The sequence below is a fragment of the Podarcis muralis genome, chromosome 10, assembly GCF_964188315.1.
Source record: "Podarcis muralis chromosome 10, rPodMur119.hap1.1, whole genome shotgun sequence".
NCBI lineage: Eukaryota > Metazoa > Chordata > Lepidosauria > Squamata > Lacertidae > Podarcis > Podarcis muralis.
In genome coordinates, this window is record NC_135664.1 from 57,308,694 (window position 1) to 57,320,099 (window position 11,406).

The 11,406-nt window shown below is 41.9% G+C and overlaps 1 protein-coding gene across 9 annotated transcripts in view; it reads left to right on the forward strand.

The window, feature by feature from the left end:
- Positions 1-9,673, forward strand: part of DENND5B (DENN domain containing 5B) — a 96,668-nt gene extending 86,995 nt beyond the window's left edge. For all 9 annotated transcript variants that reach the window (XM_077935103.1, XM_077935107.1, XM_077935104.1 and 6 more), the window contains 3 exons: positions 1,584-1,710; positions 2,882-3,056; positions 5,054-9,673. In XM_077935103.1, coding sequence (XP_077791229.1) covers positions 1,584-1,710; positions 2,882-3,056; positions 5,054-5,237 — 486 coding nt within the window. In that variant the 3' untranslated portion in view covers positions 5,238-9,673. The remainder of the gene's footprint in view (positions 1-1,583; positions 1,711-2,881; positions 3,057-5,053) is intronic.
- The last annotated feature ends 1,733 nt before the right edge of the window (positions 9,674-11,406 follow it).

Here is an 11,406-nt window from a genome sequence, read left to right on the forward strand (position 1 = left end):
TGTTGCTGCTCATGTGATCCTGCTCTTGAAGCAGACTTTCTGCAACTGCCATTACCATCCCACTCTTTTTTTATAAATGTGTTCAGAGTTTCCTGGTGGAAAGTATGAAATTATGATGGTATCTGTCTTTCAAGCAGTTCAGAACCACATTGTTTTTGCCCACAATATTTGCAGTGGATGCAAAGGGTTTCTGAATCCATTCAAAGTTTTTAAACCAGGCCAACTAGCATACAGAAAAGGAAAAGATTAAATATTTTTCTGAGACCCATCTAATATTTTGTTAATTTAGTTGCTGTTTTGCGTAAAATCTTTTACTGTTTTGGTAAGAAGCAAGTTGCACTTAAAACGTCCTAACTCAGTTCCCGTCTGGCCAGTTAGGCCAGTTGTGTTCCATTAAGTGTTTAAAATTTATTAGATGGCTTAAAAAAAAAAAGGAAACAGAAAATACAGAAAAGGAAAAGCAGAATTTAACAACCCCAGCATTTGACATGATGTTCAGATATTTGTTCCCATGTGAGCAAATGGGATGTAGACTTCATGAAGCAACTTTTGCAGCACAGAGATGAACAGGCAGGGACTTGGCCATAGGTCACTGCTGTAGCAAATCTCTACCCAACTCTAGATCCTTCTTTCACAAGTATAAGAACATGCAAGTAGCTCCTGCAACTAAACGTTGGAAGTGTGGATTGCATCTGCTCACTGTTTTCATTCAACCAGCCATGCCTTCCTCCATATCTCTGGGCAGATCAACACCACATGTTAAAAACACATCCAGTGCACTTTAAAACCCCATGACCTCCCCCAAGGAATCCTGGGAACTGTAGTTTGTAAAGAGTATTGGGAATTGTAGGTCTTGGGGGGGGGGGGACTACAGTTCCCCCCTCTCTTTGGGAGAGGTTGTGTGCTTTAAATGTGCACTGAATTCACTTTAAATGTTTGGTGCAGATCAGTCCATCCCCTCTCTCTGCCCCCAGCAAACCCACCCAGTTAGCGTCTTGTGGTCACTGAGCACACTCAGTCCTTACTGGGCTATTTGCTATCCCAGCACTCCTCCCCCCCCCCCCCCAGTCACCCTGATGCTTTGTTAAAGAGGGGTGTTTTTTGTGTACTTCTGCAAACTCAAGGTTCCTCAAGTCCACTGACACCTGTGTTTGGGTGGTGTAATTTTGGCTAAATAGGGACCAGTACTCAGAATACTGAGGTTGTTATTAGTATATATGAGGAATAAAGAATTTGGGCCAATGCCAATTGTTCTTGCCTGTCATTATCTTCTTAGCCCTTGCACCAAAGTAAATCTTGCAAGTATCCAGAAAGGGAGCTGCATCAGCAACAACGCTCTCCCTCACCCTGGTATCTGTTGGCTCCAAAACTGACTCATGAAATGCAGCTTTTGCAGTTCACAAGTGCCCCATCTCTGAACCCAGATCACATTTCTGTCTAAGGTGCAGACATGGAAAACCAAGTTGCACTCATCATAACAAGTCTTGAAAGCTGAATGAAAAGCATCCGTAGCTAAGGGGGGGAATCAGAAGTAGGTTTTGTTGGTATGCCAGTGTTCACAACCATTATTTCTCTTTCTGTAGAGGGGAAGCCTCACTGTTCTCTTGTGTGGAGAAAATGGTCTGGTTGCAGCACTGGAGCAGGTCTTCCACCATGGTTTCAAGTCTGCTCGTATCTTCCATAAGAATGTCTTCATCTGGGACTTCATAGGTAATTGGCACATTCAGTTCAATTGGGGTTTATGGGCCCAATTTCCTGAAGCCCACACGTTTGGACTTCATGTCATTCTGGTGAAATTGAATGCCGCCCATCTCTAACTGGTGGCTACTTGCTGAGAGAACCATTCGGCCAGCCCTACTGTTAGACCATTGGACAATGTAGAGTAGTTCACCTTGGTCAACAAGTCGGGGAGCTACTTACAGTCCAGCAAACTGGCAATTACTTTGTTTCGCTTTTAAAGTAATAAACAGCTCAGTAAGGGGGGGGGGTAAGTCTTGTACCATCTCTTGCCTTATTCTCACATTGCTTTCATAGTGTGGGTCATGCTTCTTGATGGACAGGTATCTTGCCACACTGGTAAGATTTTAAATGGGGAAGGGAAATGGCACACATAGTTGACTTGGATACTTCCCACACCACAGCTGCCACTCCCTGAAATTCACAAAGACATTCCATATGCAATGAAAATTGGATTTTTCTAGGCAGGTCCATATCTTCCTTTGTTTGAACAGGCCTGTATTTGCCAAGTGACCCTTAACTTGCAAGACAGTGTAAAGCAACAGAATGTGCAAAATGCCTTCAAGGCAGTCATTACCTCTGAATTCATGGATACTGTGTGTTAATGTGTTAGGAATGCACTCTGAGGCAATAAATTAGCTGTGATTCTGGAACTGCCTAGGCCAAATTGTCACTCAGGAAATCACATAATGACAAAATGGTTACTTGAACTGTTCCTCATATAATAGTAATTTCAAAGTCCTAATTGCCATGAATCTGTGGCTTCTAGACGCTTAGTTACTGAAGAAGTTGTGCAATCACACTCAACTTGCACAACTGATTCAGAATTGTTTTTCATGGTGCAGGTTTTGGATCAAGCTGGGTGTACTTAAAAGTTTAATACTTTTTTAGCACAAATACAGCCCTGCCTCTAGTTACATAGCTTCAGTGCTATGTGTTATTTGCACTTGTGAATCCTAGCTTCTGAAGGGTGTCACTCAACAAAATGGCAGGTTGAAAGGGCTGAGAGATTATTTGCATTCTACATTCAGTGAGCTTTTGTTCTCTCTCTCTCTCTCTCTCTCTCTCTCTCTCTCTCTCTCTCTCTCTCTCTCTCTCTCTCCTCCCTCTCCCTCTCCCCTCCTACCCTACCATCCACCTTCAGAAAAGGCTGTTGCCTACTTTGAGACCACTGACCAGCTTGGGGACAATGAAGAGGATGTTCTTCTTCAAAAATCCTCCTGCAAAACATTTTGCCACTATGTAAATGCCATCAATACGGCACCACGGAACATAGGGAAGGACGGCAAATTCCAAATTCTAGTTTGCCTTGGAACTCGGTGCGTATGTCGTTTGCTCACAAATGTCTTCTAAGATGCAAAAGTCTTGAAAGCTGTTCTCTTCCTTAGCAACACTCTGAGGTCATGTAGACCATTTCCAGCCCCTCAAAATGGGCAACTGAGACTGCATGTGGCTTGCCCAAAATCATGGTGGCATCATTAAAAGCTGGCTTTTGGAGCCAGGATTTTTCCAGTAATACCTCTAATATTTTTGACTGGAATCTACCATATTTTTCGCTCTATAAGACGCACCAGACCACAAGACGCACCTAGTTTTTGGAGAAGGAAAACAAGGGAAAAAAACAAGGGATCGCTGCGCAGTGAAAGCAGCAATCCCTCTTGCTGTTTTGGCTTCTGGGATAGCTGTGCAGCCTGCATTCACTCCATAAAACGCACACACATTTTCCCTTACTTTTTAGGAGGCAAAAAGTGAGTCTTATAGAGCAAAAAATATGGTATTTTTAAGCGCCTCCTCTGTATTCATTTGTTAGATCTCTTTTGAGTTCTTTAGTCTGGATTTTTTAGCAGATTTGAACAGATTTCTGGCAGCTACCAGAAGCTGCTATAGCACTTACTGTAAACTTAAACTAGCTTGTCACCTTCAGCAATCTTGCCTTTTATATGATGTGCATAGATTATTAGGAAATGTATGTTAATTGACAACCATCTCTCTCAGTCCATACAACAGATACATTATTTTATTTTATTTATTAAATTTATACTGCCCATCATCCAAGAATCACAGAGCAAGAATCTATGTCTCAGTGGCTTCTGATTCATCCAAATGTAACCCCCCCCCCCCAGTTCACAAAAGATGCTGATCTCTCTTGTGGCCAGCTTCAGCCACTTTGCATGAGCAAGATAGAGTCCTTAACAAACAGTTTCATTACACTGGGAGAATCAGCAGTTAAACACTCTGATTTCTTGGAGATGAGTCTTTCTGACACTGGCACAAATAACTTGTTCCTTGCTTCTTCGTGGCATTTGATTTCTTTTTGAAACAGGCCATCTGTTTTGAGGCAACAATAATGCAAGTGAAATGGGTCTGCAACTCAACAATTGAGCCCTTCAGATCCCACCCATTGTTTGGTCACATTCAACATAATTTTCAGAGGCTGAATCAAACATCAAATATTATCCTCTGATTTGGAAAAATATGCAAGTGCTCTTAACAGCAGCTGCTGCATGATTACTTTCAGTTTTGCTTTTCTGCTGTTTTCCTTTCATCATGATCTCTTTTCTAGCCCGATGTTTTCAGGCGCTACTTTTGGGAACTCTTAGCGCAAGGTTGGGGAAGCTGTGGCCTTTCAGATGCTTCGGGACTCCAGCTCCCATAATCCTGCATTCCTGGCTGTTCTGAGACTGATGGGAGCTGCAATCCAGCAACTGAAAGGCCACAGCGTCCCCATTCTGCTCTTAGTGGAATAGGATACATTGGTTTTAAATGCTTCTTCAAAATGATTCCTGCATTGTAAGGGATTGGACTAGAGAACCCTCGGGTCCCTTCCAACTCTACAATTCCACGATTCTGTGATTCACTGATATTACCCTGTATCTTCCAACAAAACCAACATTCTGCAAGTAATTACCTAGCAAATGGCCTTCAAAAGTACTGCTGCCCCCATCTGTGTTTGTTGCTGCAACCCTGGTTTAATATGCCAGTGTGCAGTGAAAGCATCGTTTGGCTTCTCAAGCTAAACTTGTTGGGAGATACCAACAAGGCTTGCTTTTCACCTTGCACAAAGATTCGAGAGGTTGGGGAAAGTGCCTGAACAGTGGTTTGCAATGGAGATGTAAGCTTACCATGGTTAATGAAAACGGTTGTTGGAAGCACTGCTTCAAACCATGGTTTCGGGTCCTGTTTGGCTGCCCATCTATAATAACGGTTGAGGGATTTGCAGTGGAAGAAAGGAAGGAAACCCTTGATTAAATGTTATGTCTGCATAAAGTATCTGGATGTACCATAAATTGGCTGATGATACAATCTTTTTCTGCAGGGATCACTTCATCCCACAGTGGATTCCCTTACTGGCGGAGTGCCCAGCCATCACTCGGATGTACGAAGAGAACGCTCTCCTGCGTGACCGCATGATGGTGAATTCTCTCATCAGAGTCCTACAGACATTGCAGGACTTCAGCATTGTCTTGGAAGGGTCGCTCGTCAAAGGGGTGGATGTGTAGTGTATGGCTTTGCAGACCCGCTCTGCCTCTCTCTTCTCCCAGGCAAATGGATGTGTTGAATTTGGGAGAGGATGGATCTGTTAAAATGCAGATGCTGCTGGTAGTGCCCCACTGTGTGTTTCAAAAAACAGCTTGTTGAAATGTGAGAGTAGGGGTTGTGGGCAGATTCTTCGCTTGTGTAGTTTCCTTACTGGTCTGCCCCAAAGCCGCAAACAAGCTACGCTGCAGTATTGTAGTTTTCAAACCAGAGGTTTAGTATAAAATAGAGTATTTTCGTGTGTTCATTGTGTGTAAATAGGCTACCTTACTTCAGAAATATTACCAATATGGAACTTTTCTTAGAATCAGTGTTCTTGGGGTTGGGGGAGGGAAGGAAATGTAGCCTAAAACAACTTTATAGGGTTGGGTGAAGGAGGGAAGCATTTCTTGCAAGTATGGGAAAAAGCCACTCCATCTGTAAATATTGTACAAACGTAGCGCGAGGGGCTTTTTTGCATATTGCAGAGGAACAACTGAAGACTCTCTGGGGTAGCCACTGCTGTATTCTTCTTGTGAATGTATATTGTTTGCTCTGTTCCCTGTATGTGTTGGGGGGTCTCGTTCTTCCGTTTAGATCCAAACCTTTGTTTGTGTGCATCCAATAAGCTGTGAATCATAGGATTCTGGAACCCCTCCCTGACTTTCGTCAGTCAGTGCAAGTGGTGCAAAGGAAAGTCTTCACACTGGACATGAGGAGTTCTTGAGCTTTGAACAGGGATCCACTGGATTACAAAAAGAGGATAAAAGCTATACTAGAGCTTTTAGTGGTTAACTGGCCTTTCAACACTCTCTCTCTCTCTCTCCCTCCCTCCCTCCCCATTTGGGGTTTGGAGTTCTGTTGCAATGCCTGCTTCAGGAGAAATTTTTGAAAGGGGAGAGGAAGGCAGTCTCTTATCACAAACAGTTTCTGCATGATTGTTTTGGAAGGTTTAAAATGTCAGCAGCGTCCCTGCCCTGCAACTGTCTTACTCCGATGGGAGGCTGCTTATAACCTTTTAATGCTACAACTCTTCCCATGTAGACAGAAAGGGTCCGTATATAGCAAGGTGCTCTAGGCAAGACGACCAGGATGTGTGGAGTTGCCATGTAGAAATAACCTCCCATGCAGTTAGATATAGGCTTCCCTAAGGGATGATGCTTATGTTGCCTTAGTGGTCCGGTAGCTACTTCAGCCTTTCTCCTTCCCATGCCACTTGGATAACAGAGGAAGCCAGTAGGAGCATGGGAGGGCTTGGCAATGGTACCAGCGTAGCCCTACCTGGGAGCAATGGTGGCACAGGGAAGTAGCCGCATGTTGGCTCCTCCCTTGTGAACTCAGCATTGCTGTGATGCCACAGTGGCATGTGAAAGCATCCCACTGGAACAGCGGTTTGTGCACCTCGTAACGTAAGGCATCCCTTGGTTTTCTGCAGAGGCAACAGATACCCAAATCCAGAGGCTATCCTGACAAGTGGATAGATGCAATATTTTGAGAAGCAAAACAAGTTGCTTTAAGCAGACCAATTTAAGTAATATTCTGCAAAAGTTAGTACTGGATAGTGAGGCAGCACAGATAGCAGATGTATCGTATAATATTCTATTCCCCCACCCTCAACTGAGAGAGTCCAAGAGAGAGGGCCCCTTAAGGCTGAAGCAGGTGGAAAACCCTGAAAGCAAAATACACTGTATTTGGGAAAGAAAGCAGCTGAGAGCATAGTGTGCAAAGCCTCTATTTATTTCATTTAACAGATTATATTCCTAAGTAGTACGCTGACAGGGAATTCTCTTAGGGCGTGATATTAAGGGTGAGACAGTATGTTCAGTGACAAACGCAGGGCTCCCAAGGCTGGGGTTTGCCATCAGTGTGCAAAGTGGCAGAGGGAGAGGGGCATTTGCAAGGGAGAAATGGCAGAGAGTTGCTTCTATCAGAAACTTGCATCCTGCACGCAAGTCGAGGAAAAATGGCAAGGAAAGGATTTGAGGGAGAACATGGTGGATGGAAGAAGGGTTAAGTGCATACCCAACTGCTGCCAATTTGTACTTCAACAGCAGCCCTAGCTTTGAGAACCCTGTATTTTGATGTGCAATGTGTCTTTCTGCCCTTTTTCTGGTAATGATACCTGGGACCTCCAAAGGCCCTTCACCTGTGAATTTGTTATCCAAAAAAAGAGCGGAAAGTTGGGAATGTTAACCATAAACCGGAAGAAGATTCTGAGCCAACAAGTGGCTTACACGCATCAAGATATTTCACCAATACCTCTGCTCCCTTGAAAAGTTAGGTGGCACCTTTGGCCACAACATTTGCTGAAATGTTCATGAATCCCAATGCATGAAACTTGCCCTGGCAACATGACCATGAACGCATTTGAAAATACTCACCAAAATTTCAGAACACATATTGGGGGTGGGGAGAAATTTCCAGATAATCCTTCTCAAGCAAAACCAGCTTCCTTTTTACCCTAACCATGTATTTACCTCACCAAGTAACCCCAGTCCGATGTTGATGGAAGACACGTTCCTGCAATCTCGGACATGATTTTAAATATTTCCAGAGCTAACTGTTTTGTGGAGTAACATGCAACCCCATGAAAAACTGGAGAAGTTATTTGATCTTTCATTCCTTTTCAGTTACTCTGCCCTAGTTAGAAGAGAAATGGTTCTTGCATTGAAAATCCAAGTCTGTACAGTTACTAGATATATTTGACCCTTCCTCGTTTTCCTGTAACTTCCAGATAGCCAATACAATTTGGCCTCCACTCCTGTTTTTCTCAAGAAACAAATGGTGGATTGTTTGTAGTTTTATCTATATTTTGCCTGTTGATATTTCTGAAAAATTCCTTTGTACTAGAGCTAAGAAGACTGAGCTAAGAAAAATGAGGATCTGGTACAGAACCGAACAGGAGAATAAAGGAATTGTCCAGATATCAATGTGCTTTGCTTTTACATGTCTCAAAACTGGCCCCAGTCATGGAAGAAGTCCCACGTCTTGTTTTACTAAATGACAGTAAATAAAAAGCAATATGTTACTTGGATGGCTCCATTCATTCCAGAAGAATCTGAGACCTAGATTCCTTAACTGACTACCATCTCCCCCTGCATCTACTGGTTTTCTGTACTTTCCCCTTTCTGCTTTGACATTTATTTCATGACATGGGGAAAATAACCATTGATGCAGATAAAGAGAGACACCCGATAAAAGTTTTCCCCCCTGAAATTCACAGTGGGTCTCTATCCACCTCTAGCATGTGGCTCTCGACATCTTGCTTCACAATATAATTTCTTTCTGTAAAGCATTTCATTGGAACTGGTGTGAAAGGGACACTCTGGGTGTTGAGTTTCCTTTTAGGCAATAAAGCACTGTATAAATGTGTAGTATTATAACAACCTTAAGGTATTTCTGAAGCATGAGATTGATCTCTGGTAGATTAATTCTATTTGACATCTTCAGGAGTGCAGTTCTTCCGTTACATTTGTTTTATTCCTGTTGTGTGCAACTTTTTTGTTTAAGAAACAATTTTGATCACTTGAAACAGGTTCCCCACCCCTGTTGCGGTTTTCAGAAACTGTTCCAGTTTCTTTAAAAGAGTGAGGAAGACTTTAGTAGTCGTGGTTCTCTGGAATTTAATGTACCTTTTGAACATCAGTATTAATGAGCTTTTGTTGATTTTGAGAAACCCAACTTTTTAAGGCAACTAAGGCTTTCTGGTAACTTACCAAGTAAAAATTCTGTGTTCAGGAACAGCGGCTCTCGAAGCACTGTACATTCTTTATAGCATTGCTAAGCTAACATAGTAAGAACATTTGAAGCTATGAAGTAGAATTGCAAAGTAGATCAATAATGTAACACAGTTTATGGGTCTTTGAGGCAAACCAGAACGTGGTTGTCTCAGAGCAGAGGAAACCCCACCACTTCATCTTTCTAATTAACACTTTAGCAGCCCATTTACTTGGAGGTAAATGCCATTATTTTTTAATGGGGATTGATCTCTGAGTAAACATGTTTGGGATGGGGCTGTTAGCTGCTTTTTTGTTTAGAGCAAGTTTTAAGAGGTGGTGCTGTGACATAATTAACATTGATTTTCCTCTTCCCAATCAAGTGAAGGTGCATTTCTCATAGGAAACATCGTGTGTTACACTTGAAATGTATAAATATACCTGACAGAGTTTATTACAGAACTTCTTCTGCCCCCACCCTTAAATATCTTCAGAATATGTTGCTGTTTTATCTTCACGTTATTCATAAATTAATCAGGACTGGATAATGTTCAGGAAGTGAATATCAGTAAAAGTATTGTTATTTCAAGCACTTTAGCATACATATCACAAACTGACGTGGGTGTTTTTTTTCCAGGGTTTGGATTACTATTAAATGCAGCTTTTCATGCAATGGTATTTACAAATAAAACTGAGAACAACAATGTGTCATGTGATGCTTCATGGGGGGGGGGTTGGCTGTTTCCGTTTATATTTTGATTATGTATTTTGTGGTTTTATATTGTAATTTTATCTTGAGATAAACCCACCTTGAGACCTGCGGGTATTGGATGCTATGGAAATTATTGTTCTTATATTTTATTTTAATTAAGGCCAATAAAATAAAAATACTTTGTAGAATTTAATAGGCTGAACTGTGGAGGTATAGCATCAACACTATTTTTAGGGATTGGGGTATGCTGTCAATATTTATTTTTCTCGTTTAGGCCCATTAAGTTCATTTTCTACTGTCCAGAGTCTCAAAGATGTGTTCTCCCAAGTCCATATGCCTGGCATCTTTGCACTCCTGTCACAGCGACGTCTACGCTGGCTTTGTCATGTACACAAAATGGAAGATGCCAGCATATGAAACAATAGGCAGGTATATTTAGAGGGTGAAGGGGTTAAAATGGCAAATGCAGACAATCCATTTGGGCATGAATAGAGACAGTAATTTCCTTCCCATTACAGTTGTTAATTGACATAGTGCAAGTTTGGTTGTGTTGTTACCAGTTACTACTTTTGTGAAGTAGTCTGCACCAGACCAAAGTGGAAAATATTGCAGAAGTAATACCAGCTGAACAAAAGGCGTCTTGTACCCTAGCTTTGCTATTACTTCTCACTTTGAATTTTATTTGCAAGTCTTTAGGGTTGGCACTCTTGTAATATTTGACTGGTTGATTGACCAAAAGGCTGCCTAATATTTAAACACAGTCTTACTTTTGTCTAATTTTCCATTAAGCTGATGATGCTTGTAGAATTGGTCTGCTACCTACTAAGTGCAATTGCCTTTAAAAAGTGGTGTTTAGATTTTAATGGTTGCATTAAATTTGCTTTTTCTGCTCGAATTTCATTTTTTTAAACATAATGTAAACTAGGCTGGACTCCATGTTCCAGAATAAAAGCCAACAGGAAAATCTCTGCAGTTAATTGTTCACAATTTATGTAAACCCTACCTATCCATGTTATAGTTACAATAATACCGTAGTTTTCTGTAACTAGCATGCATTCCAAACCTGTCTGTCAGGGACTGCCAACCTTTTTGGACCAGTGGGCACGTTTGGAAATTTAAGAGACTGCAATCCTTTACATCTACTCAGAAGTATACTCCACTGCATTCACTGGGATTTACTCCTTATCTCTTGCCCACAAGTCTCCTTGTCCTTGCTTTCCAAAGTCCCGTATTTTTCGCTCTATAAGACGCACCTAGTTTTTGGAGGAGGAAAACAAGGGAAAAAAATATTCTGAATCTCAGAAGCCAGAACAACAAGAGGGATTGTTACGCAGCAAAAGCCGCGATCTTTCTTGCTGTTCTGGCTTCTGGGATAGCTGCGCAGCCTGCATTTGCTCCATAAGACGCACACACATTTCCCCTTACTTTTTAGGAGGGAAAAAAGTGAGTCTTATAGAGCAAAAAATATGGTAATCACACTTTCCCCACCCACCTACTTAACATGATGGTTGTGATAAAGTAACCAGGTTGACTTCTCCCACCACCAAAACACAACAGCAATTCTTGGGAGTGGACATGAAAATACTTGTTGGAAAGATTTAATTGTTGAGTTGGAAATGGACCCCAGAGGATCATCTAGCCCAACCCCCTGCAATGCAGAAGTATGCAGGTGGCCCATACAAGGATCGAACCCTATCCGTTGGCATTATCAGCACCATGCTCTTA